The sequence below is a fragment of the Sphaerodactylus townsendi genome, linkage group LG03 (assembly GCF_021028975.2).
Source record: "Sphaerodactylus townsendi isolate TG3544 linkage group LG03, MPM_Stown_v2.3, whole genome shotgun sequence".
Lineage (NCBI taxonomy): Eukaryota > Metazoa > Chordata > Lepidosauria > Squamata > Sphaerodactylidae > Sphaerodactylus > Sphaerodactylus townsendi.
Window position 1 is genome coordinate 55558427 of NC_059427.1, and position 26661 is coordinate 55585087.

The 26661-nt window shown below is 39.0% G+C and overlaps 1 protein-coding gene across 5 annotated transcripts in view; it reads right to left on the bottom strand.

The window, feature by feature from the left end:
* Window positions 1-26661, bottom strand: part of CACNA2D3 (calcium voltage-gated channel auxiliary subunit alpha2delta 3) — a 707732-nt gene that overhangs the window by 11673 nt on the left and 669398 nt on the right. For 4 of the 5 annotated variants that reach the window (XM_048490851.1, XM_048490850.1, XM_048490849.1 and 1 more), the window contains 4 exons: window positions 26388-26463; window positions 24419-24471; window positions 23233-23288; window positions 20405-20516 (listed from right to left, as the gene is read on the bottom strand). In XM_048490851.1, the coding sequence (XP_048346808.1) occupies window positions 20405-20516; window positions 23233-23288; window positions 24419-24471; window positions 26388-26463 (297 nt within the window). The remainder of the gene's footprint in view (window positions 1-20404; window positions 20517-23232; window positions 23289-24418; window positions 24472-26387; window positions 26464-26661) is intronic. The other variant, XM_048490852.1, reaches the window with a different exon arrangement.

Genomic DNA, 26661 nt, shown 5'->3' on the forward strand with positions numbered 1-26661 from the left:
CTCTCTTTTTGCTTACTTTCTGCAGTTGTTACTCTCATTTTGTAGCTGTCACATTTTGATTTTTTCTGTTGTTTAAGTTTGAAGAGAACAGCATAGGCCTATTAAGATATCATAAATGAAAAAAGATATAGACTCAAATATCTGTTACTCACATAATTGTCAGCTGCATAAACCGAACCGTAATGGAGTGGAACAAACTTCAACTGTTCTACATGCTATCTGCTGTTCTACTTTTCAACCCTCCTAATGTATTTTCCAGCCTGCTGGCTATATTTTTAACTCACATTTCTCTAATATCAATTTTTAAAACATTGCATGAACGTAGCATCTCTGTTGCTCTGATAAATTAGTCTGTTCAGATTTTTGAATAGTAGATGAAATAACAAATGGAATAGTTTTACACAAATTTGAAATAATAATCTGTATGCCAATAGCTACACAGTTCAGTGTACCTTGAGTTTAAGTACATACTCACACACAATAACTCCTTCTTGTCGTTTGATGCAATTGTGTGTGTTTTTCCCCTTCAGCTATGTATAGTCTTTATTTACAAGAGCACCTTAGCACCAACTACCAGATGTATGAGTGAAGCAAAGATTTTATTCATAGCCGACCTACATAAAATAAACATGGCCCCAATATCAACTGCAGGTTGCTATTGAGTAAGCTGCTCACCATGACTATCAGCATTTTGGGCAAACCCTTCTTGGCTCAAAAACATGCCATGTCTTCATTTATCCTAATCTGAACATAAACGATACCAAGATGTGTTAAACCTTATCTTTCTCCCTGCACATGATGTTCAAAAGGCTTGATTGATGGTGTTCAGGCCAATGACAGGCTAGATTGGAAGGATCATTCAGTCTTCAAATGCCTTGAGGTGCCTGCCACTTGCTCGATCTGCACTTCAGCAACTCAGTTCTTCTACTCAACCCTAGTGTAACCAGTCCCCAAACCAGGCCAAATTAAATTCATCCAGCAAGTCATGAACAGTGACCCATTCTGCCCAGCACAACAATCTCCATAGCTTCAAAGATGCCTCACTGAAAAATTTAAAAAGAAGCAACACGTTGATGAAATCAGCAGGCAAAGCTGAGTTGATTCATATATTTAAATCAGTGAAATGTCACCCAGCAGTGATGCCAGCAGAGGAAATGTCTCTGGGAAAAATTTGCAAATGGCGGGTGGCTTGGAGAATCACAAGTGGCACAAAATGGCAAGCCCCACAAAATGAAAATGACAGCTTTAAAGTCAGACAGCAAGCAGGCAAAAAGAACCATTTTCACTGGAAATGCTTTATTTTCTACACAATGTGGACAAAAGAAATGAAAACGGTTCTTTAAAAAAAATTCCAAAATGTTTTAAATGCTTTGTGTGGAAATTGTCAATACGAGCAGTTAAAAGTGGTTCTATTCTTTGTCAAGTCTGAATGAAGCCTCAAACATTTCTGCTTGGTTCCTAAAGGGCAACCAGCAAACTTGACATTATTCCATTGGTAAGATAAGCGCACCAACTTGTAGTAGAAACCTGATAAGGTTGAGTGATGCAGTTTTAAATACTTGCATCCCATGCCCTCATGACCTCATCTATTGTCTGCATTGCATAAGTATCACTCTAAGCTTTGACCAGTGGTCATTTTGTGCTGCATTCAAAATGGGTTATCACAAATTCTTATCCCAGCTTGATAAACTATGAATTTGCTGTTCTAGAATAGTGGTTGGTCAAAGACCTTCATTATATATGGCAAGTTGCGGAAATTGAGTTTTCCATGGATGTGGCATAACAGATATTCCTATAAAATGTACTTATCACCCATTCCTTGACCTTTTATAATATAGTATAACATCAATAAACACATTTATCTGTCATAGAGTCTGATGGGAAGTTTGATGGGTTGGGACATGGGGGTGCCAACAGGCGACAGCCACAGTTTTGCTGACAATTCCTAGAATAGACTGATGTTACTTCTGGAAATTTTGGATTTTCCCTATTTTTGAAACTTTTTTTCTCTCGCTGACCATTGGACCAGGGGTGGGGTTCCCCCCACTCTTGGGGGAACTTGACAGCCATAATCTATTGGCACGTGTCAAATATATCATATGAAATTATGAGGACAGGGAACAGCATGATCACACAAATTAACAGATCTCTGCCAATGCTACCAACACCTAAATGTTGCCGAGAAGCCATTGTAATATATGGGCAAGGGGTCTCTGAGACCTGACATAGCAAACTGGGAGCCAGCTTTCTTAGGTCTCCTCACTTGCTAAGTCTGCAGACTTAGTCAAACAAGACTTAGTCAAACAAGGAGTATCTAAGGAGGCCCAGTGTCACAGCCAACAGTGTTTTTAAATCTGCTACTGACCTTCCCTGAGTCCTTTCACAATGGGTTTTAAGGACCTGATAGATGAGGAGATGTGAGATGGTTGAAGCCATGTTTCAAGAACTCTCAGAATGCAGCATCACCTTTCTTTCTTTTTTTCTGCCTGATGAGAAATTCTTATCTGACCGAGGGAAGATAAAGGTAAAAAAAAGGTCCCCTCTCATTGCTCCACCTCTTGGTTTCTATCCCTAAAATATCCTTGCAGGTTCCCATATCATCCATCTTTGAAATGAAAGTTGACTTGGCTACTTAACTAGGGTGAGGCTGCCTGAAGCTTAAGAACCAGATTATAAACGTGCTAAATAAATGAACAAATATCACCATAAAGTGACAAGTTGAGATATCAGATTAAAAGCAGATGACATAGATTTGCCAAGAATAACAGAATTTTGTAATTTGCATTGCAAAATCAGATAAAATAAGTCTTTCTTTTTTTAAAAAAGAAAAGCCAAAACTTGGGCTACATTTTTTGAAACCACTATCATTACTGGCTGCCAATAGTTCTAGCTTCAGTTGATTAAAATGAGACCTCTCTAGCAATCGGCTCAGCTGCTGAGGTACTGTGGAATGTTTTATGAACTATTCAACTCCTTGAAGTTTACAAAAACAAAAAATCCTGCCAGACTACAAAGCATGTAGACTTACTGAGCTTTTAGTAGGAAAAGGTGCAATGCAAAAAAGGAGACAGCCCTACTGACAGTGACCTGTTGGCCTTAGTGTGTCTGCGTATGTGTGTTTGTATGTGCCTGTGTAAGACAGAGACAGACAGGTATACAAACAATATGTGTAAACAGTATCATTGAGTGAACCTGCATTAAAGTGAATAGGGAATAGATACAAGAAATATAGTAAATAAAGAACATCTGCAATGACTACAGGCCTCTAATGTATTTTAAAATCTGATCTTTAAACTTGTTCCTGCTCTTGGAAAAATATTAGTGTGACTGATTGGAAATGCACTGCAATCAGCAATTCAGACGAGCTGATAGAATTATACCTTTGGGAATGGTTTCACTTTTTGATACAAAATGATAATTTTCAATTATTCTTTACAACAACTGTTAGTTTGATTTTATGAGGATTTGGGGATCTGCAACAGAATCTTCAAGGATGGCACGTCATTTACTGTTTGTACTGAGACATGAACATCATCAACTCTCTCTTCCACAATATCACTGCTCAAAAGTTACAATGAGTGCATGTACAATCTGTGTACAGAGCATTGAGTAATTCTCATGTTACATTCCATGCACACATACCGGTAGCTGAATATGTTATTGAAATCTCTGCATCATTTGTAAAGTGAATACACCTTGGCTCTTTCTTATGAACAGATGTACATGAGTTCACTTGTAAATAATTAGTATACAACCCAAACAGCTCACATATCCTTGTAAAATATGTGATGTTTCCACAATATGAATTCATATGATTGATTCCAGACTAAATTTTCTAGTACAGAATGTAAATTTCCTGCCTCTCCCCCAGGGATGTAGGTAGGGAAAATGGAGCCCGGTGCAAAATCTGAGTTTGGCTGCCCCCCCGTTTTTTTCAGTTTCCGGTCTGCAGGGGGCACAATTTTTAGGCTAGCAGCATCAAAATTTCAGGATATCTTTAGGAGACTCTCCTGATGATACCAGCCAGGTTTGGTGAAGTTTGGTTCAGGGGGTCCAAAGTTATGGACTCTCAAAGGTGTAGCCCCCATCTCCTAATAGCTCCCATTAGAAACAATGGGGGATGGGAGCACCCCCTTTGGGAGTCCATAACTTTGGACCCCCTGAACCAAACCTCACCTAACTTGGGTGATATCATCAGGAGAGTCCCCCAAAAACTCCATGAAATTTTGGTGCTGCTATCCTAAAAATACACCCCCTGAAGCCCAAAAACTGAAAAAGCACTAAAAATACAAAAACAAACCTAAAAATTTTGCTTCCTCCCCACAGGCGCGCACCCGGTGCAACATGCATCCCCTGGCCCCCTTGTAGCTACGCTTCTGCTCTCCCCTCCCATTGTAGCCCACTAATGTCCCCAAAATAGGAGACCTAGAGGAATGATGTGATAAGGATCTGCAGAAGGGGCAATCAATGGAAGTTGCCATTTTTTTCTGGATCCAAATGACATAATGCAATCCTATGCTACCCATAGGGTTTAGCCTGGAATAACTCTGCACAGAGTTGTACTAATAGTATCTTTGGTTTTGCTTGGGGGACTTGCAATTCAGAAAGCATGGACCTGTGCAAACAATATAAGGCCCTGAAGACCCTGGGCCCTGTACAACAAACAGTGCATAAAACTAAAATACATAATAAATAAGACAAAAAGTACTTGTGGTATTAAAACCCTTAAAACACAGCAGCATTAACATAACCTCCATTAATTGACCCCAATTTTTTTGATGGCGCCCAATCCCAAGGCCAGGAGGGGGCCGGAAGTGCCAGATAAGATATTACATCAGCAGTGTCTGAGATGGCATAAAAAGTGGCGCAGGGGCATCATTTAATGTATAAATAATGTATAAATAAGTATTTGAAACATGACAGATTCTGTAAAGGGAAATTTTGTGGGCTTATTAAAAACATACCCATTTTTAAAATGGAGATCTTATTTTATTTATGCATTATTTTAGGTTATGTTTTACATCAAAATTCTGAAGGTATATAATTAATAATGTTAATCAGTCTGAAACTGCAGTAAGTAAAAAATACAAGCAATACACATCAATTTAAAAATAGAAGTTAAATATAGTCAATAAAATCAGCAGCTGAAATGTTACAAGATAACAACTTAAAGCAGTACTTAAAAACAGGAGATATTGCACCACAATAAACACATTGTCAATACAACCCTAAAGAAATTCAGGTGGACAACAAAAAGACTTGGCTGTGGTTAACAACTGGAACTCTGAAAAAGGAAACTGAATCCCTGATTTTAGCCGCTCAAGAGCAAGCCATTAGAACAAATTCGATCAAGGCCAAAATTGAAAAATCCTCAGATGATGCAAAATGCAGATTGTGCAAAGAAGCTGATGAAACTGTAGATCTTGTCCTCAGCTGCCAGCACAATATAAGTTATACAATGCTACAAAATGATATTGACATATTTTGAAACTTTGCTTTCTCCATGTATATTGGAGAAAGAAGAAAGTATTATACATCCTTAGAAGACTGTATTTAGACCTTATTTCAGACATGAAAAAATCAACCAAGCAAAAGACAGATGCTAATTTTTTAAATTCATTTTTACTTAGCTGATTTGTTTACCAGTAAGTGACATGCCAAAAGGGTACATAATTTTCTTTTCCTATAAGAAGTTCAATGAAAGGTTTATTTAGCATTTTAAGAAAGATTAAGTATAGCCATTTGACAAATCTCTACAGAACAACCAACGTAAAATGTTAATACCTTTAGCAGTTCATGGTACTGCTAAGCCTTAAGTGGTTTATTAAAAATAAACTTTAATGCTTACAAGTAATTCCACTCATGACACTAATGTACTCAGGCTGGTGCTGTTTGAATCCAATTTGTGCCTTTATTTATTTGATCATTACTGAATGAATATTTTTTGTAGAAATTCATTGTAAGTTAAGCAGGAAGCTTCTCCTATAAATCCCTAATAGAAGATGGCTTCCCTCTCTGCTCCAAAACTCATGTTCATCAGCTTCACTAACATTTCACTATATTCTACTTTTACAACTTGACATAAAACAATGCATACTGATAGGTTAAATGCTATGCTTATATATAATTCAGCTATCAGCTGCCCATCTATTCATCATTTTAAAAATTGGAATTCAGTGTAAGTGCCCTGACCTGGATGGCCCAGTCTAGTATGATCTTGTCAAATCTCAGAAACTAAGCTGGATTGGCATTGGTTGGTACTTGGATGGGAGACCACAGGGGAACACCAGAGTTGTTATGAACTAGAAGGCGATGTCAAACCACCTCTATTAGTCTCTTGCCTCGAAAACCCTATTGGATTGGCTGCAACTTAATGACATTTTACAAATACATACACCTAAAGGAATAGCTATTAACGTTTTATGTATTTTCCCTCTTGTTTATACTATTCAAGGGAGTTGTAATATTGCCTGACATGCAGTAGGAGCATTAGTACCAGGGGCTTACCTCTGATGATAATCACAATCCCTCATTTTGAATACCACTATCCCCCAGTTCAGGATATGTTACATCTTAGCAGTCTGGAGGCTTACCTCCTCTGGGGTTTAAAGGACAATTAACAGCAGTGACAGAGAGCTAAATGAGATGCCTGAAATGCTGCTATTCTTCCTTCCCTGTAAATAAATCATGATGTCATCATGCTGTGTGCCTAGTCACCTCTTACCAACTTAAAGTGTATGGCAAGGAGTGGAAAATCCCACAGTGTGATGACATCACACAGACCACAGGCATGAAGCAGTTGCAGCTCCAACTTTTAACTTTTTATGTTTAAGCCTGAATGTACATGAGGGCGGTATATATTTAGACTTAAAAACTAGCACAGTTAAGCTGAAAACTAAAGTACCTGGTCTGGAAAAATAGGTCATGACATTTGGAAAGAAACAGCTTTGATTAGACTTGGTCTGAATTTGAATTTCTTTGAAATTGGTACTGACTGTATAGCCGCAGCTGCATCTCTGTGATCTCAAAAAGCCTGATAAGGACATGAAGCCACATGGCCCAAAGATTAGTGTTCTAGAAAGTGAATGTTGGATTTCCCTATAAGTATATTGTGTGTTTTATTTCTGAAAATTAATGTAGGGTTTTTTATTTATATTTGCTGTTTTTTAAAATGCAGATCTCTAAAGTAAGAAAGGAAGCTGAGAGCAAAGTATGTTATGATTAGATGGTAGCTATTTCTTAGGAGGTGGAATTGACAGAAGTCCAGAGGTTTGGTGTGTGAAGAAAAGGACAGTTGAATATGTGAAAGAGACTAAATGAGGTGTGCCTTTCCACCTGTGGAAGTTATCAGTCTAAGTGGCAAGCAAGAAAAATAGTTTGGTGCATGGAATATATTAACATAAGTGGCAAACGGTGAAAACAAGTCTTTGTGACTAAGATTGATCTGACTGATTTGAGGCACAACTAAAACTCTGGAGAAGAGGCTACTGTTAGGCAGAATATGTAGAAACAGAATGGTTTCCAGTTGGCAAAGATGCCAGACAAGGATATATTTTATCTCCCTGTCTGAGATGGATTGACTCATTAAGTAAGACACGGAGCTCAGTTTGCAAGTCCTGAGCAAGGCTGTTAACAGTAGGACACTTGGGAGGTCATTAATTCATGGGTTGGAAGTGACTTGATGGCACTTAGCACAACCACACAAAGAAAGAAGAAGAAATTGAACCTATCTTGCAATCAGGAAGCCAGTAGTCTTAAAGAAACCATTACACTTTTGAACAATATTGAAACCATTCAGTTTTTATGCTTATAAATAAACTCTATTTGAATCGCCAAAGACCTATGCAAGGGTCCTCTTTGTTGACTTTAGTTCAGCATTCAATACTATCAGACCGGACATTCTTCTAACCAAACTAAATCAGCTAGCAGTACCTGAGCATATTTGTAAGTGGATCACAAGCTTCCTAACAGATAGGAAACAGCAGGTGAAGCTAGGAAAAATTACATCAGACACCTGTAAAATGAGCACAGGGGCCCCCCAAGGCTGTGTACTTTCACCACTTCTCTCTGTATACCAATGACTGCATCTCAAACGATCCATCTGTTAAAATACTGAAATTTGCAGATGATACAACAGTGATTGGTCTCATTCGAGACAACGATGAAACCGCATACAGACGGGAGGTTGAACAACTAGCCTCGTGGTGCCACTGGAACAATCTAGAACTGAACACACTTAAAACCGTAGAAATGGTGGTAGATTTCAGGAGAAACCCTCCCATCCTACCTCCTCTCACAATACTAGACAACACAGTATCAACAGTAGAGACCTTTAAATTTCTAGGCTCCATCATATCTCATGACCTAAAATGGTCACCTAATATCAAAAATGTCATCAACACAAGCACAACAAAGCACGTTCTTTCTGCGCCAACTCAGGAAGCTCAAACTGCCCAAGGAGCTGCTGATACAGTTCTACAGAGGAATCATTGAGTCTGTTATCTGCACCTCTATAACTGTGTGGTTTGGTTCTGCAACCCAACAAGATCGACACAGACTTCAGAGAATAATCAGAACTGCAGAAAAACAATTGCTGCTAACCTGCCTTCCATTGAGGACCTGTATACTGCACGGGTCAAAAAAAGGGCTGTGAAAATATTTACTGACCCCTCGCATCCTGGACATAAACTGTTTCAACTCTTACCCTCTAAACGTCGCTACAGAGCACTGCACACCAAGACAACTAGACATAAGAACAGTTTTTTCCCGAATGCCATCACTCTGTTAAACAAATAATTCCCTCGATAATGTCAAACTATTTATTATATATTTATTATATAATTACTGCACTACTTTTTTCATCATTCCTATTACCCATCTCCTCCCAATTATGACTGTATGACTATAGCCTGTGCTGACATTTCATTTTATTTTATGATTTTACATTTTATGTTTTTATTACTATTGATTGTTTCCTGATTGCTTACTAGACCTATATGACAATCATTAAGTGCTGTACCTTATGATTCTTGACAAATGTATTTTCTTTTATGTACACTGAGAGCATATGCACCGGAGACAAATTCCTTGTGTGTCCAATCACACTTGGCCAATAAAGATTCTATTCTATTCTATTCTATTTCTGTTAAAATAAAAACAGCTGTTTTATTTAGAAAAAAATCCTTTTACCTCATAGCCGTCCCATATGTCACCATTCTGTCATTCTACCAAATATATCTAAGGCATCCTGTCCTTTGGGTTCAACTAAGTAGTCTAAGGCAAGCCCTTTTGGTGGCAGCAAAATCATTATGAAATGCTACAGACGTCAAGAAGGCAGAACACTACATGCATTTGCAAAATACTTAAGAGAGTTGCCATACCAGGGGTTACAATACAGGAAGAAGTAATTACAGGTGTTACAGTGCAAGTAGTCTCAAAAAGAGGCAAAGTTTATAATTAATCTCCTTCGTAAGTAGGCTTGGAGATTTGGGTGCAACAAATACTGAATCTGGGTGAATTTGGGCATATTTGTGCCAAAATCGGCCGAATATGTCCTGCCCAAATATGAACAAATCCGAATGCAAGGTATTTGGGCTTTTGGGGGTATTTTTCCACATTTTTAAAGCTAGTGGCACCAGAATTTCAGCGTATCATCTGGAGGCAGTCCTGATGATACCACCCAAGTTGGGTTTGGGTCAGGGAGTTATGGACCCTCAAAGGGGTAGTCCCCATCTCCTGTTAGCTCCCACTGGAAACAATGGAGGATGGGGACTGTCCACATATTTACTCAATACTTTCTCTGGTCCCAATAATATCAGCTACACTATCAACAGCTCATTCCTCTATGTAAATCATCTAATGAGCTATGATATATAAACAGTGGCTCTTTATTGTTTACGTTTGCAAAACTGGACACTCTATATACAAGAACCTGAAATAATGTCTGAAATAAGAAGTAGGCCCACGCTTAAGTGAAGATTGAAACACCAATAGGTGGTGAAGAAAAAGTGGAACTACTAAACACTTATTTTGCCCCTCTCCAAGAAAGTAAGCAAAAATACCACAACATTTTCTGATGTGCTGGAGTGGAGACATGTGAATGTCCTGATCTTCAACAAAATGAGGAGTAAAAATGATCATTTTTGGACCAGTGCTCTTAAACCTATTCATAAATGACCTGGAAGTAGGGGTGGGAAGCGGGGTGGGCAAATTTGTGGAGGACACCAAATTATGTAGGGTGGTGAGAACCACAAAGGATTGCGAAGAGGTCCAAGCAGACCTTTATAAATTAGATGAGTGGGCTAAGAAATGGCAAATGCAGTTCAATGTAGCAAAATGTAAAGTGATGCACATTGGGGCAAAAAATCCAAACTTCACATACACGCTACAGAGGTCAGTGCTATCAGTCACAGACCAGGAAAGGGATTTGGGCATCTTCGTTGATAGTTCCATGGGAATGTCAACTCAATGCATGGCAGCTGTGAAAAAGGCAAACTCTATGCTGGGGATCATTAGGAAAGGAATTAATAATAAAACTGCAAAGATTGTCTTGCACTTATATAAAGCAGCGGTGCGACCGCACTTGGGAGTACTGTGTTCAGTTCTGGTTGCCACAACTCAAAAAGGATATCTAAGAGACAGAAAAAGTGCAGAGAAGGATGATTGAGGGATTGGAGCACCTTCCTTATGAGGAGAGGCTTCAGTGTTTGGGACTCTTTAGTTTGGAGAGGAGACTTCTGAGGGGGGATATGATTGAAGTCTATAAAATTATGCATGGGGTAGAAAATGTTGACAGAGAAAAAATTTTCTCTCTTTCTCACAATACTAGAACCAGGGGGCATTCATTGAAAATGCTGGGGGGAAGAATTAGTACTAATACAAGGAAACATTTTTTCATGCACCGTGTGATTGGTGTTTGGAATATGCTGCCACAGGAGGTGGTGGTGGCAACTAACCTTGATAGTTTTAAAAAGGGCTTGGACAGATTTATGGAGGAGAAGTTGATCTATGGCTTCCAATCTTGATCCTCCTTGATCTGAGATTGCAAATGCCTTAGCAGACCAGGTGCTCAGGAGCAGGAGCAGCAGAAGGCCTTTGCTTTCACATCCTACATGTGAGCTCCCAAAGGCATCTGGTGGGCCACTGCAAGTAGCAGAGTGCTGGACTAGATGGACTGTGGTCTGATCCAGCAGGCTTTTTCTCATGATCCTGGAATCTACAGACCCTTCAGATTGGGGTCGGCAGAAGGCTCTGATGGTTGCAGATATTTGCATTCCCTTTCCTTTAACAGTGCTTATACCAAGGGTTGCAGGATCCATTTGGTTTACCAGTTGTGTGGGCTAGGGAGTGGCAGTGAGGAGGAGGAAGGGTACAAAATCATCCTTTCTGCCTCTTCCAACAATAGGAGGAGAGGAATATTTCATTCTCTTCTCATTCCACATTGCAGCCATCTAATCTGCATGGGTATTAGACCACATGAATTTCACAACTAAACTTTCTTTGAATTAGGAAGGAGAATTGGAAAGGAGGGGAATGTGGGAGAACTCTGCAGTCCTTGTATCCAAGAATCACGGTACCCAAGCCACAGACTGATAGAAGGAAAGATAATAGATTAAAAACTCAATTTATAGGCATTTGTAAATATCTTGGAATCAATTCACTGACTAGTAGAAGCCAGTAAGAATTTGTCAAGAATAAATCTACCAAACTTATCTTTTTATGGCATAGCAGATCATGGGAATGCTGTGGATATTATATACTGTGATTTTTCAAAGTCATTTAAAAAATGCTCCCATACTATTTTAGTTAGCAAACAAAATTAATGTGAGATAGATGAATATCAATCTGGGGGGAGTTCTTGATCCTCAAGGCTCCATACTGGGCTTGGTACTATTCAGTACTTTAATTATTTTGATGAATTGGTGAAAAGTATCCTTATCAAATTTTGCGGCTGATTAGATAGCCAGATAATTCCCTAAACAAATACAGCTTGTATATGTTAGCTCCATATACCGTGTAGCCCCTCACTGGTCCATATAACATGCTACATGCTCCTTTCTATAAATCTTTGATTCAAGAGGTTATATGTGATCAAAATTTAATGACATTTTCTTCTATCCTCAGTGCTCATTTACTAAACTATGGCCTTTTATGCACCTGTGGTCTCCTTCGGATTGAGCGCACATTCCTTCTGGCTTTCAATCCGGCTTTCAATCCCTTGGGCACTTACCCTGCCTTGAATCTCCAAAGTCCCACTGTTTCTGAAACCTCATTAACTGTGATTTTTTTCCCATTCTTTTGCAGTCCCTGCAAATGAGATCTTTGTCCACTAGGGTCACTTTGGGCTTTCTCACTCCTCTGCACTTTCCTCCATCCATCCATTAGTAGTTCCTCCTTCTACGTATTACCTTTCTCTTAGTCTGCTTTGAGATTAAAAAGAAGGCTTCCTTCCCAGGTCAGGCAACAGAACATCTTTTAAAAAGCTACCAGAGGTGGGCAAGAGGTGGCAGCAACCTCTGCAGAGAACCAAGAATAAATAAGCAATGGGCAGCCACTTTGGCAGATTGACTCAGCAGGGGACACTTCACAGCAGGAGGTTCCCTTTGAAATAAAAAAAAACCTGCAGGAAAAGCCCAGTCGAGGAAAACAGCTGTGAGGTAAGTCCTCCATGCATAAAGGATCTACATCTAACAAAAGAATTGGATCCAGTTCCTCTAAAGTTAGTTGCAAGCTAAGTTCCAATTAAATCAACAGAGCAAATTAATTCCAACTAGTCTCAATTGTTCGCAGTGGAACTTATTCACAAGTAATTTTATCTGGATTGTATTTATTTCATTGTTTACATAATAGCCTATCATCTGCTTTTGAAAACATTTTTTCTTTTAAAGAACAAGTCAGGAGTAGTTTAAGAAAATGTGAAAAAAAATAAAGATATCCAGCTCTGTATTCTCCTCGACAGCCACTGATGCCCAGAAAATATAGGCTGACTTGTTTTCAATTGCTTTTTAAATAGAAGATTAATTTCATAATCCGTGGGATATTGGATGACAAAAAATTATTGATTAGTGTAGCCAAACCACAACCATAATTACATTCTTATACTAATTCCTATTTTCTTTCAGGTTTCTACATTCTCTAAAACCCCTATATTTTGGAAAATCATTTAAAGATTACAAATCCTGATCTACAAATAATTTCTTCATATTTAATGGAAAGAGTAAAGAAACCAACATGCATAGTTGCATGTGTGGAATTGGATGCATTATTTATATAAATTATTCACCCCTTACTATTCTTGACTCTCCCTCTGGTTCCTTCCCCTTTCTTGGTAGTTCCACCACAGATTTTAAGCTTCTGTCTGTTGAGATGATATAACTTGTTGCTGCTCTATTAATAATAACAATAGTACAGAAAATTATACAGAACTTTTCAAAAAGCTCCATGGAAGCAATGCATAACATTGGTTGCTAAGTATCTAACAAGGATCCAATATATTTTCCACTGAAGTCAATGGCAAAGCATCCAGTAATTTTAATGGTTGACCGGACCCTGTAGACATGAGTTAGTGTTCTGTAGACAGTGCAACAGTGTGTGAAGACACTGTTGTGAGGCTCTGTAGAGCACTATTTTTCTGCGGTGTGTACCCATGTACACAGGCAAGCAATATGCTGAGCCAGTGTACTGTAAATTTAGTAAAAGAGAATAAACTTGATCAACATATATCCGTGTTGAAGCAGAGAGATGCTTAAGAAGGCATGCAAAGACTTCCTTAACTTCTGATTAGAGTTGCTACTGCTGGCTAGGTTAATACCTGGAGATTTTGGAGATGGTGCCTGAGGACAGTGAAGTATGAGGAGAGGAGGGATTGTAATGGGGTATAATGCCATAGAGTCTACCTTCTAAAGAGGTCATTTCCCTCAGGGGAATTGATCTCCATTGCCTGTAGTTCATTTGTAATAGTGGGAGCTCTCCAGTCACCACGGAAGTTGGCCAATCTACTTCTGATGCATGAAGCACAAAAAGAAGGGGAGAAGATGAAGATGATGATGATGAAGAAGAGTTTAAATTTATATCCCCCCTTTCTCTCCTGCAGGAGACTCAAAGGGGCTGACAATCTCCTTGCCCTTCCCCCCTCACAACAAACACCCTGTGAGGTAGGTGGGGCTGAGAGAGCTCCGAGAAGCTGTGATTAGCCCAAGGTCACCCAGCTGGCGTGTGTGGGAGTGTACAGGCTAATCTGAATTCCCCAGATAAAGCCTCCACAGCTCAGGCGGCAGAGCTGGGAATCAAACCCGGTTCCTCCAGATTAGATACATGAGCAGATTAGATACAAGAACATGGTGTCCCTATGGCAATTCCTTTGTGCATGGATATTACACCTGTAGGGGGACTAGCTTGGATCCTTTAAGTAAACCCTAACTTGATCTGACCAATAATGAAAACTTCTGCAAGCCAACAGTAGTATTGCCCTTGGAGACTTGCTGGTGATCCTGGGCCCTAAGGATGTTCAGCTGGATTCGACACAGGCCAGGGCTTTTATGGCCCTGATCGCGGCCTGGTGGAACACTCTTCCTGGTGACATCTGGGCCTTGTGGAGTCTATCTCAGTTCCACAGGGCCTGTAAAACAAAGTTGTTCCGCTGGGCCTTCACTGCCGAGCCAGCCAGACATCCCTTTTAAATCATCTCTGGTCCTCACTTGGTTACAGCGTGCACATTCGTTTCTTCTTGTGCAACCTTGTTAGGCTTCATTTTTTACACCATCTGTTTGATAACTGTTGTTTTTAAACTATGATATTTATGATGTTTTTAATGTTTTTATGTCTATTGTATTTGTATGCTTGTTGTGAGTCATCGAGTCTCCAGAGATATGGCAGGGTACAAATGTAAACAACAAATAAATAGTAGTGTATACTTTTCAATTAATTGAGCACTATCCACTGCAAAATCTTCCACAGGGAATACTGTGGAAGTATTCCAATACACTGAATATTGACTGTTGCTTCTGAGCTTGCCAGTTAATACTGTATAAAGCAAATAATAACCCTGAGCACTTATTACGAGCAGGAATAATTGCAGGAGAAGGAACATTTCATTTCCCCTCCCCCACCAGTTCCTGCTCTGGTTTCAAATCTCCTCCACTTGGCTCCAGCTGGGTCCATACCCACCAGGCCTTAATCTGCCCTCCCACCACATACTGACTCTAATTTCTATTTACCCCTGCTAGCTCTGACTTTCCCTCCCACTGGCTCCATACCTCCTCCTGCCCTCTCGCTAACTGTGGACCTTGCCAACTTTTCCTATGAGGAGAAATGCTGGAGGGAAGCATAGGTGAAGGCGCTAATCTATAAACCCACCCTCTGTACCTGGGCATACAGGTGATCCCCCAGGTGATACCTCCCCCATAATTCCCTTTTTACTTGTTCCTGCCCCCCCCCCAAATTCCCTTTTTACTTGTTCCTTTCATCATCATACCAGTACTCTTTTGATGCAGCCCCAGCCCAATTTTTTAAGTGTGTGTGTGTGGGGGAGCATTATGTGGGAGGGATGATCATGTATTTTTGGAGGGTTATAGTGGGTTATGGGGATGGTTTTAAAAGTAGATTTTATAACCGTTTAAGATTGTTTTATGTGTTTTTATAACTGTACCCAGGGACTTCGGTGATGGGTGGGAAACAGGTATACAGATTTTTTTTAAAAAAAAATACCTACAGTAAAATAAGAGATGAATAGCTAAATATTCTGAGGCATTGCCTGGCAACAAAAAAGAGTGACTGAAGTCTTGCAAGATAGCCTTTAGATTCTGGACACCATTGTTAGTTGTCTTGGCAACATTGGGGGAGGGGGACAGTGAAATGTCAGGGTGCAACTGTGAATTTTTCTGCACATGAGAGGGTTCCACTTGTTACCTTTTCTGCCCTTTGTATCTGGCCCTGTTGCCTTTCTTTTACTTTTTACATGGAGTATTAGACTTCACTATTAGATACTGTAATTTAATTTTTCTGAAGGATGACTGAAGCCATGAAGCTCAGACCTAAGCCAAAAATGAAAGTATGCTATGTTCTAAGGACAGATTATGTTAAAATTCTCTGAGCCGCACTTAGATCAAAGGGACTTTCTGGTAACCTATATAGCCCTCTGAGGAAACTCCACTTCTCCAGAATTCAATTGCAAAACCTTTTAAATGAATGAGCATCTACTTCAAACTTATACTCCATATATAATGAAACAACATTAAGGAGATGATCTTAATACTAATTGGGGTACAGTTTTAATGTGGAGGACTTTTTTTAGAAATTCCTCCTCATGCGCAAATTATGAGTTAATAAAGCCATGGAGAATATTTTGCCATATCAGAACAGCATGTTTGAATCAACCCTAAGTCACAATTGGTTGATTGTTAATGACAGTAATTGAATAAATTGCATGGTGAAGTGAGTTCCCATGAGACTCTAACACTTATTCAGAATTACTGTTTTTGGGTTTACCATTGGTTACAGATAATAACAGGTTCATTGAGATCAGGGTATAAGTAACACAGAGGTTTTCTTTCCACTATGGCATACAAAATGACTTTCTATGAAAATTATCTTAGTCTATAATTTTTAAATACTATATTTTTTTCAAACTTAATTTCCAACTGACTGTCATCCAAGCATCCAAGTTGAATATTATATCCTCTGACCTGAAGTTACCTTTACAAATTTCAGCCGCAAAATTATATTTCTTCTGGGAAGAAACATAGCCCTGTTAAATTACATCTCTTTAAGTTTAACGGAAGCCTTTTTGCAAATCCCTCCCCTCCAAAATTAACAACGGTGGTGCTCTTAAATAGATGGCTTTAATTTGACAGTGGTCCCAATAGATTATCTCACTTAGGCAGATTCTGCACGGGCCATAAACAGCGCCCCTGGAACAGCAAAAACACCGTTCCAGGGGCGCCGTTCACACAGGTACTACCTACCAAGTGAGGCAGCATCACACTTCCTCCTCCCGCCCGAGCTGCTGTTTCAAAAACAGCGGCGTCCACCCGGTGCCAAAACGAATGGCACCGGACGGAAGGCGCCTTTTTCAGCACACCTCTTTTTTATTTACCCCCTCTTCCCTGCGTATCTCTGTGGGGGTGAGGGGACATGCCTCCTGGCCCCTGACCCCCAAGGCATTACTATGGCCAAAGGGGTGTGTCCCCTCATCTCTGCAAAGCTATGCGGGGAAGAGGAGGTAAGTAAAAAAAGTGGCAAGCCTCCATCCAGAGATGCCTCCACACCCCATTGCAGCTCTGCGACCACATACATGGAAGCATGCAAATGCCGGTGCACTGCTGCTCTTAAGGCCCATGCAGAGTGGGCCCAAATATGCACAAACTGCAAGATGCAGAATGATTTTTTTTTAAATTCCCATTGTTTCCGTTCCAACTTGGAAATCCTGACTTAAATTGAACTTGTTCCTTCAGGTCTTATGTACTAGAACACAACAATGGAAGAATGGAATACAGGGAATAACATAGAACCAGTTATGTTTGCATGGCTATAAGTCATTTTATTTAAATTTAGGAAGATGTTTAAATATAGAGTAAGACCTACAGAACTCCTATAAACATGTCAGTTCTGTTCCCTAGATCCCACAGACTTCTGTTTTCATGCTCAACCTCCCATGGTTTCTACAGGCTTCCCATACCTCAGAACTAGCTTTAGGAACATGCAGGGATACATCAGGAAGGAAGAGGCAGGAGAGCACTGCTCTGTGAGCAGAACTCTGTTCATGGCTTTCAAAAAGGTAAAGACATCCCTGTACAAGTACTGGATCATTACTGACCCATGAGATCATATATCATGACATTTACTAGATATGCCATGTTTACAGAGTTGTTTACCATTGCTTTCTCCAGTCACCTACACTTTACCCCTAATCGTGAACCAACTACCTGAGATTGACTTGTGCTGGGATTGAACTCAGGTCATGAGCAAAGCTTGAGTGCAGTACTGCATCTCACCACTCTGCACCACCACACCCATTTCATGGCTTTTTGGGTCCAAAATAAAATGAAAGTCCAGTGGCACCTTAAAGACAAACAACATTTATTCCAGCTGGCCCTTTAACGAGTCAGAAGTCTCCTTTGGGAATAAATGTGCTTTTAGTCTCTTAAATGCCACTGGACTTCTGTTTTGTTTTCCTAAAACATACAGCCATCCTTCTGGAATTCTTAGGATCCACTCTAATGTAGCTGAGATTTTTTGTGGTTCATATGAGGAAACAGGGAAGTTGGTACATCCTAGAGATATAACATAAATTGTTAAATAATAATTCTAAATAATAGTTCTATCAAATGGCATGATGTATTTCATGTATAAAGATGTAATGCCATATTAGTAATACGTCATAGACTTTACAAGGTAAACCAGAAAGCCCAGAAATTATTTGGTGTTCACATTTCCCATCATCATTGTGCTTATCTGCACATCTATTCTAGAGAAGCTGCATGTATTTTGGACTGCATTACATTTGGTCAGTAGTGGAACTTTCATTTCCCTTTCAAAGCATTGTGTTTTTACTGCACATACAAAGCCTTGCCTTAGAAGTATTAATGTTTTTGTGGTGGTTTCATTGCTTTTTGATTCACATAGTAGTCATATAGCAGAACGCAGTGCAACTTTATGAGTAATATGTGGTTCAGTGGCTTATTACCATCAGATTCATACAACGAAAGTGCATTCCTTAAGCGACTGTAACTTCTGAATGTGGTCACATATATTGATCCCTCAGACCATCATGAAATAGTGAAATTTGAGCCACAATCCCCAATTGCTGGCATTGAGCTATACTCTCAATGATGTTGGAAATGCTACACATTATAAAGTGGTCTGGTGAATGTAGTCTAAGATGTCACATGAACACCTGGATCTGTCGTATACAGAATCAGACTATTAGTCCATCCAGGTTAGTGTTGTCTACTCAGACTACCGGTGGCTTTCCAGGGTCTCAAGAAAGAACTTTCATATCACCTACTGCTAGGTCTTTTTTAACTGGAGATGCTGGGGACTGAATCCAGGACCTTCTGCATACCAAGTAGATGCTATCCAACTGAGCCATGCATTATTTGACAAATAATTGTCAAAAAGGTTTTTCTAGATGAAATCAAGCTTGAAATCTCTCTAGAAGCTAAAATGATTAAGATGAGGCTATCATACTTTGAACACATTATGAGATGAGAAGACTCACTGGAAAATACAACAGTGCTAGGAAAAGTTGAAAGTAGCAGGAAAAGAGGAAGAGCTAGTATGAGATGGATTAACTCAATCAAGTCAGTACCTGCCCTTGGTTTGCAGGACCTGAGGAGTGCTGATAACAATAGTACGTTTTGGCGGTCATTCATTTATAGGGCTAGAAGATGTTGGAAGCAATTTAATGGTGCTTTACGCGTGCGCGCGCGCGCACACACACACACACACACACACGCCTGCAGGGATTCGCCCACGCAGGTCTCCGACCTCCAGGGGTTGGAGGGCAGAGTGGGCGAAATGCAGCAGCGCCGTCCTGGCCGCCCGGGAGCAGCATGAAGGCGCTGCTTTAAACTGCACCGCTGGGAAGACGCCGCTTTCCCCGTCACCTTCACTGACCTTCATGTCCAGTGTCGCTCTGGAGGGCTGCAGAGACCCGCCCACGCTGCCATCCAACCCCTGGAGGTCGGAGGCCTGCGTGGGCGAATCCCTACAGCCCTCCAGAGCAACGCTGGACATGAAGGTCAGGGGGGGGGGGTGACCAACCTCTCTGGTTGGGGGGGAAGTGGGGGCTGCTCGCACCGTAAGCATAAATTATGCTGGTGGAGGCTCGTTTCCGCATGTGTGCGGAAAGGGCCCCCCCCCACACACACACAGGAGCTAAATTACCAAACAGTGCCTAATTTTTACTTGAATACTGGGGTTCATCACATTTTTCCAGGTTTTCCTTTACGCTAGATACATTTTCAAATGTCTTAATGTTCAATTTGCATGTCTCAATGTGTAACATTCTCATAAAACTACAATTACAAGATGTTCCACTATGGTGGTGATGTTCAACCTTTTCAAACTTGGGTCTAAACATGGAGCCCATAGAGCAGCAAGCATGTTTCAGGAAATCATATGACAGGAAGACACAAGACAGGTAGTCAGTGTGAGGATAGGATTATGAGTATCAAGGATAGGATTATGGGAAGAAATCAAAAAGTGCTGGGGATAGGGAATGTAAGCCAGTTACCAGGAGTGGTACTTGTATTATGGTAAGGAGCAAGTCAAATATGGTATTTGCTACTATTTACCTTGCTGTTGCGCAGCCCTTCTCAGGATACATGCAGAGTTACTGCAATAACTACATGCGTGAAGCTTAGAATTTCTCAACCCAGTTCTGCTGCAGGAAAAAAGTACTTACTTTAAACAGTCATCACAATCAATACTGCCTATGGTTTCCTTGATAGTACGTTCAGAGACGAAAGCTGGATATTCAGTGTCACATGGCTCCAGGGTGTATTTCAATCGCTGAGCTGAAGAAAATTTAAAAAAACCACACTGGTTGATGGAATTTGATAGTAACTTTACTCACAAGTTGACAGTGTAATATACACTGCAACCTGTGATTTGTACAAGGTAATGCATAACATTTATTTTATAATTAACAGAACATATTTGTACAGAGAAAGCCATTTCCTACATGAAGTTCCTAAAGAGATATTAGTGATTAGACCTTAAATAAATTAGCTTAAAATTTACTTTTTACATCATAAATGGTATACTTTTCTGAACGGAGCTAGTATATTTATGCATGAAATTTGATAGCTCCATGACATCATATAAGATAAAATGAAAGGCACCACGCATGAACCCTACTGCCCCTAAAACACAACGAAGAGATGGCCAACCTTAGGGCTCTGTTCATTCTAGCGTAGCGTTGTCAATCTCCAGGTGGGAGCTGGAGTTCTCCTGAAATTACAACTGATCTCCAGGCTACAGAGATGAGTTCCACTGGAGAAAATGGCCACTTCGGAGTCTCTGGCATCACATCCCTGCTGAGCTTCCAGCCCAGATACATCCAAAATCTCCAGGAATTTCCTGGGGAATTGGCATCCCTTTTCTAGCACCACTACATTATCTGGTAAAAGCAATTTAAATAGTTTTAATTGTCTTGTTCCCTGGATACATGTAGATTATGCCCAAAGCACGTCATTGCTGGGTGGTAAGGCTCTGCCGCGCAGCTGCCCCAGAGCCCCGCACTCTCCCATACGGAGTTCACCGTGTGCTCTGTCCCTTGTCGCAATTACGGGCTTGTTGACTCAAGTGCCATCATTTCTCGATAGCAAACTGCTAAATAGTGAACTCTCTCTTAACCCAGTGTTATGTGAAAAGATCACTGCATGTGGTAAGATTTACCATGTTTGGAGTTGAAAAAGTTAGGTTGCTACTTCCCTGCTGTTTCCCTCTTTGAACTAGGGTTGAAAAATACCTGGAGATTTACAGGCAGAATTTGGGGAGGGAACTCAGCAGATATATGATTCCATAGAGTCTACCTTTTGAACAGTTAGATTCAAGTGCAGTAGTACCTTTGAGACCCAACAAGGTTTATGGGGTATAAGCTTTCAAGAATCAAAACTCCTTTCATCAGACAGCTTTGACTCTCAAAAGCTTATACCAACCTGCAATGTACTAACCTGCATGTAACTAGCAGGAGAGCAGGAGCTAAATAGAACTTCTTGAGAAGCTTATAAGCTTTATTGCAAGTGAGTAATGATCCAATTTTAAATTTATATTATTGGAATATTGCCTTTAATTGTCTATTTTAATGATATTTTTTGACATTTAGGTAATCGGGCCAAGCTGAAGGATTTCCAAGGCCAAACTTTTGGTTAGCCTGTATAAAGGTTATATTGTGGAGGTGTAAAGACTACGTTAAGAAAAATTTAAAATGACACAGTCACAACTGTATAAACAGCTTGCTACTTTTGAGTTCAAATACAGAGATACCTAGCTGAGTTGTGTTAGTCTACGCTTGTTATATACAAAGCTGGATAGAAGTTGTACTTTAAATATAAAGCTGAATAGTTGACTTTTGTTTGTAAAAGTCTGTTAGAGAATCTATACCATTGTATATTTATGCATGTTGAACAATACAAGAAATTTAATGAAACATACATTGTTTTTTGTAACCATAGAGCTAGTCATGGGTGCAGGGTGGATTGGTTTGTACAACTTAGGTGCACCCACCCCAGACTCAGTGCAGTATCATTGTTTAAACAAGCAGAGGCTCAATTCAAATCTCATTACAGTAAGTGGAGAAGAGGTTTCACCATTTTGGCTTGCTGAACTGACTCTCTTTAGTGTCTACTAACCAACTCTCCTATGACTGCGAGCTCAGCCAATTCCAGTCTATAAACACAAGTTACATTAAAATGATACTTTTCTGCTTATCAGGGTGAGGGGGTACTTTCCAGCCTCTTAGTAATTAAAGAAGTAGAGCAGGTGAAGTGTATAATTACATGCTCTGCTTCTAGTTATAATGTGAATGAATATCGCTTAGATGCAGTACCTTTATTTAGTGAGGTAATGGCATTTCACTGGACACTGTGAGGGAGTTTTTAACTACAGGATTTGTCAGAGGTCACCTAAGGACAGGACATGTAGATTGGCTGCAATCCAAGAATCCAGGACCAGAGCTGATGGCTATATCCAGCAGAATCTGATGCATTTTTTCCTCCCATCAGATTGTTAGCATAGAAGATTATGAAATATTAGCAAATGCCCACCACTATGACAAGTGGCAGAGAGAGAGACTGGGAAATTTGTGACATATCTGTGTGCACTGAATACTCTGTCAATAGGTACTGGCCAGTGTCAAGGATAAGAATATATTTTTTTGCTCACTGCAGCACTACTGTAATTGATTAGCCCCTTCATCCATAACAGTGAGTCAGTCATTTGTTTATTTGTGAAAAGGGAGTACACATGAACAGGTGTTAACCCCTATTTTTAATGAGTCCATGTTTTGGCCTTCTCAATTGTGCCCGGATTGCAGTCTAATTAATTAGCCCTGTAGAACCAGTGAGAATGAAATTTCATGACATCTGCATCATTCATGACATTCTGGTTTCCTTTTTCATTGCAGAAAACTAGAAGTGTCTGCACACATGAAGCTCCATGAACTTTTTGGGAATGTTGCTTTTTGTTCATAAAAACATAAAACTGATTTGTTAAAGGAATCATGCTTACCCTTTGCTGTTAGATCTGAGTGCCACCAGTTGCATAGATTAAATTCCACCAGAAACCTAAAACAGGAGAGATCAGATATAATTGCATCTGACATTTTTATATCATTAGCTATCAGAAATGTGACTCTTTTCATCCTAAACAAAATAAAGACAACTATTAACCATAGCTCAAAAGATACTGATATCAACTTCCCCATACTATTTTTGCAGTCTTATATGGTATCAGTGCTATAGAACAATAATTTAGCCTTGACAATAAAAAATGGTATAATTCTATTGCATCACAACAGTTTGATGTGTTACCATGATTTACAGCTATCGAAATAACTTTTTGTGGGACTAAGAAACCCTGAATAAAAAGGGGATTTGTTCTGTATAACCATGCACAGGATTGCAGTATCAGCGTATTATGATTTGCTGTAGAAAGTCAGGTGGTTAAAAATTTCCTTGCTAGACCATACAAGTAAAAATTAAATACTGTCTTATTTCCATTGTAAGGAACAAATTATTATTTCTAATTGTATCAGAACTGATTATCCAGTGGCTAGTTGTAAACTTTTCCATGTAGAACTTTCTCATAAAAAGTTATGTTGTGCAAAATTTGTCAGTTTCCAGTGATAAGCAAATTAACTATTTCGGATAATCACAGGGTTTTGGGTTTTTTTCTTCTTAAAACACTGCAAGCTGTACATTTTTATTCTGTTTTGAAAGCCAATTAATAATTGTAATTGGAATTAATGAAAATAAATTAAAAATATTGTCTTTATACACAGAAGTACTCAAGGACTTCATATCTATTCTTTTGAAAGAAAATTAATGACAAGAATTTAATACCGAGTGAGAAACACACCTGGATTGTCCAATAAATTCAATTGTACTAACCAGTAGGTTGAAAATCCTTAGGAAACTACAGAGCAACAGAAGATCATGAGGGCAAGTACACACTTTTTTGAACAGCCCACCCAAGCAGCACTGAAAACAGCTAAATATTCTTAATAGATGTAACTGTAACCGCAACAATAAGTTTAGTTTCCATTCTGCAAGTGACTAGAACTAGAAAAAAGGAAGTTTATGTTTCAAATTCTACACACAAGAGACTTCACTCTCTATCTCTTGCACATGCATGCGAATGCACACGCATGATTTAAAAGAAAGCTAATCTTGAAATCTTAATAAATTTTACTTACAAGACAAGTTCAGACACTATCCACTTTATTGCAGCAAAGAAGGCTTTATATGGCTAAAGATAAACAATTTGGTTAATCAAAATACCAGAATAAATAATATTTATAAAATAATATGCACACAATTTATTTTCTTCATGTAGAAAGATTATTTTATCCCATCAATGAAGATTTCTTAAGAAGCCAAATACCACAGCTCTAAGATAGACATTTTAATGCTCTATTATCATCATGAATTTTTTTTCAAAAATAAAAAAAAATATCCAGTGTGAACATTACCACTGGCCAAATTTTCTTTCTTTCTTGGGGCTACCAAATATAATCTGTTTTGTACATTTTCTGTATCATCATTATTCTACCAATAAGTATTAAGAGAAAAGAAAAAAAAACTTTACCCATAAAGCTGTGGTATCTGAAAGCTACAGATTAAGGGAAATAAATACAGAAAAAAGATATTGCTGATTTTTATTTCTTGCTTTTTCCTAAGAAAAATTAAAATCAACTGTGGACAGTTACAAATATATTCCTTATTATTTAGTTCTTAAAGAAAGGTTCTGACACAGCAACAATCTGCAAAAAGATAAGCTAAAGCACATGTGATCAATAAGAAAAACCACACTTTGAACATCTAGGCCAATTGAAACATATGGATTTTGCAGCTACCTGATGTAAAATAAAAATTTTAATGTCATAGTGGAAAGTCTGGGGACATTGCAAAGAAAACTGTAATGTGGCTTTAAACAGCTGAAGTGCTAAGGATGTCAATTTAGAGTAGCAGGAAATAAAACATGTTGATGATTTCTAATAACAGACACTAGGCTGAGGAAAAGAACCCATTTCTTCACAGTGTCATTTACATGCTTTAGATGAAGAATCAAAAATGATTGAAAGTCCTTTAAGGAACAATACTTCATTATCAAATGGGTTACTGATGCCACCTTCTATGAGATTGTTTTCTGGTGCTTCAATTTAAAAAAAAAACAGCTGAAGACTTTCCATTTATTTAAGGTTAGATTTATAGTAGATCTTTCAAATTATCTGTACACCAGAACAGCAACACGCTTTGTACCCAAAGAAATAAACAAAAACCCTAAAAGGGTTTATTGAATAAACCATGAAGGTTTGGGGTGTTTCCATCATTTTGTTTTTCCAGCCACTGAAGAAATTGAGTGTACAAAGTTATTTCACCCAGCTTGTAAAGCTCTGTAATTGGAAACAAATTTAGTTCAATAAAGATTTCCGGCAACCAGCAAGTAGAAGACTAGGATTCTAGATACTTTATTGTTCCAAAACCACTAACCAATTTTATTCTGCATGAGTTGGAAAGTTTAATTTTTTTAATATATCTAAATAAAAAGGTATCTTCCACTGAATCATTCATTAACCCTGAATGATTCATAGCCCTGATCTTGCAGTGAAGAGAGAATTAATATACATGGAATCTCCTGGATATAAGGTATATCTAGGAAGAACCTCTCATGCAGCTTTACAAGTTAAACGGTAAAACAATTAATATCTTGTTCATTCTGTAGTTAAAATATTTAAAAGGTCACAAACAGTTAAACTGTGGGCTACTGAAATTTCCTTCAGTCATATGTGTGTATGTACACACACATGCGCACACACACACTCTTACAAACTCCAGAGACCAGGTGTTCATATCAGAGGACATACAAAGTCTTAGCATTCTTGCTGCCTAATAGAAAAAAAGCTACTGCAGAATATTTTGATATGGCAAATGTGAAAAGCATTACATTTATTTTAACCAAACCATTTTTCTTTTGACATGGGATAATACTGAAAGGCAATTCCCAGTAGACTTTCCAAATAATAAAAGATGGCTTATAAGAATTTCAGCGATGAATCATATTGTGTGTGTGTGTGTGTGTGTGTGTGTGTGTGTGTGTGTGTGTGCGCAATCTGCTTGAATGTGATTTAATGAAGGAGTGCTCATAATGTTAACTATACTTACGTCCAGTAAGCTATGGGCACTGTCGGTACTTTCTTTGGTTGTTCTACACATGGCTTGGTAGTCATAAAGAGTAATTCTATAGAGAAGAACAGAAAACTGCTTGACTAAAAGTAAGAAAACACACCAGGGGAAAACATGGTGAAATACAACAGAATTTGCCCTCAAGGCAGGTTGAGCAAAATAAAATTTTAAAAGGGGGTGGTAGGGTAAGAAAGGATCATTAATATACATTCCAGACATGGAAGAATAAAAGGCAAAGGGAAAATTCCATAAA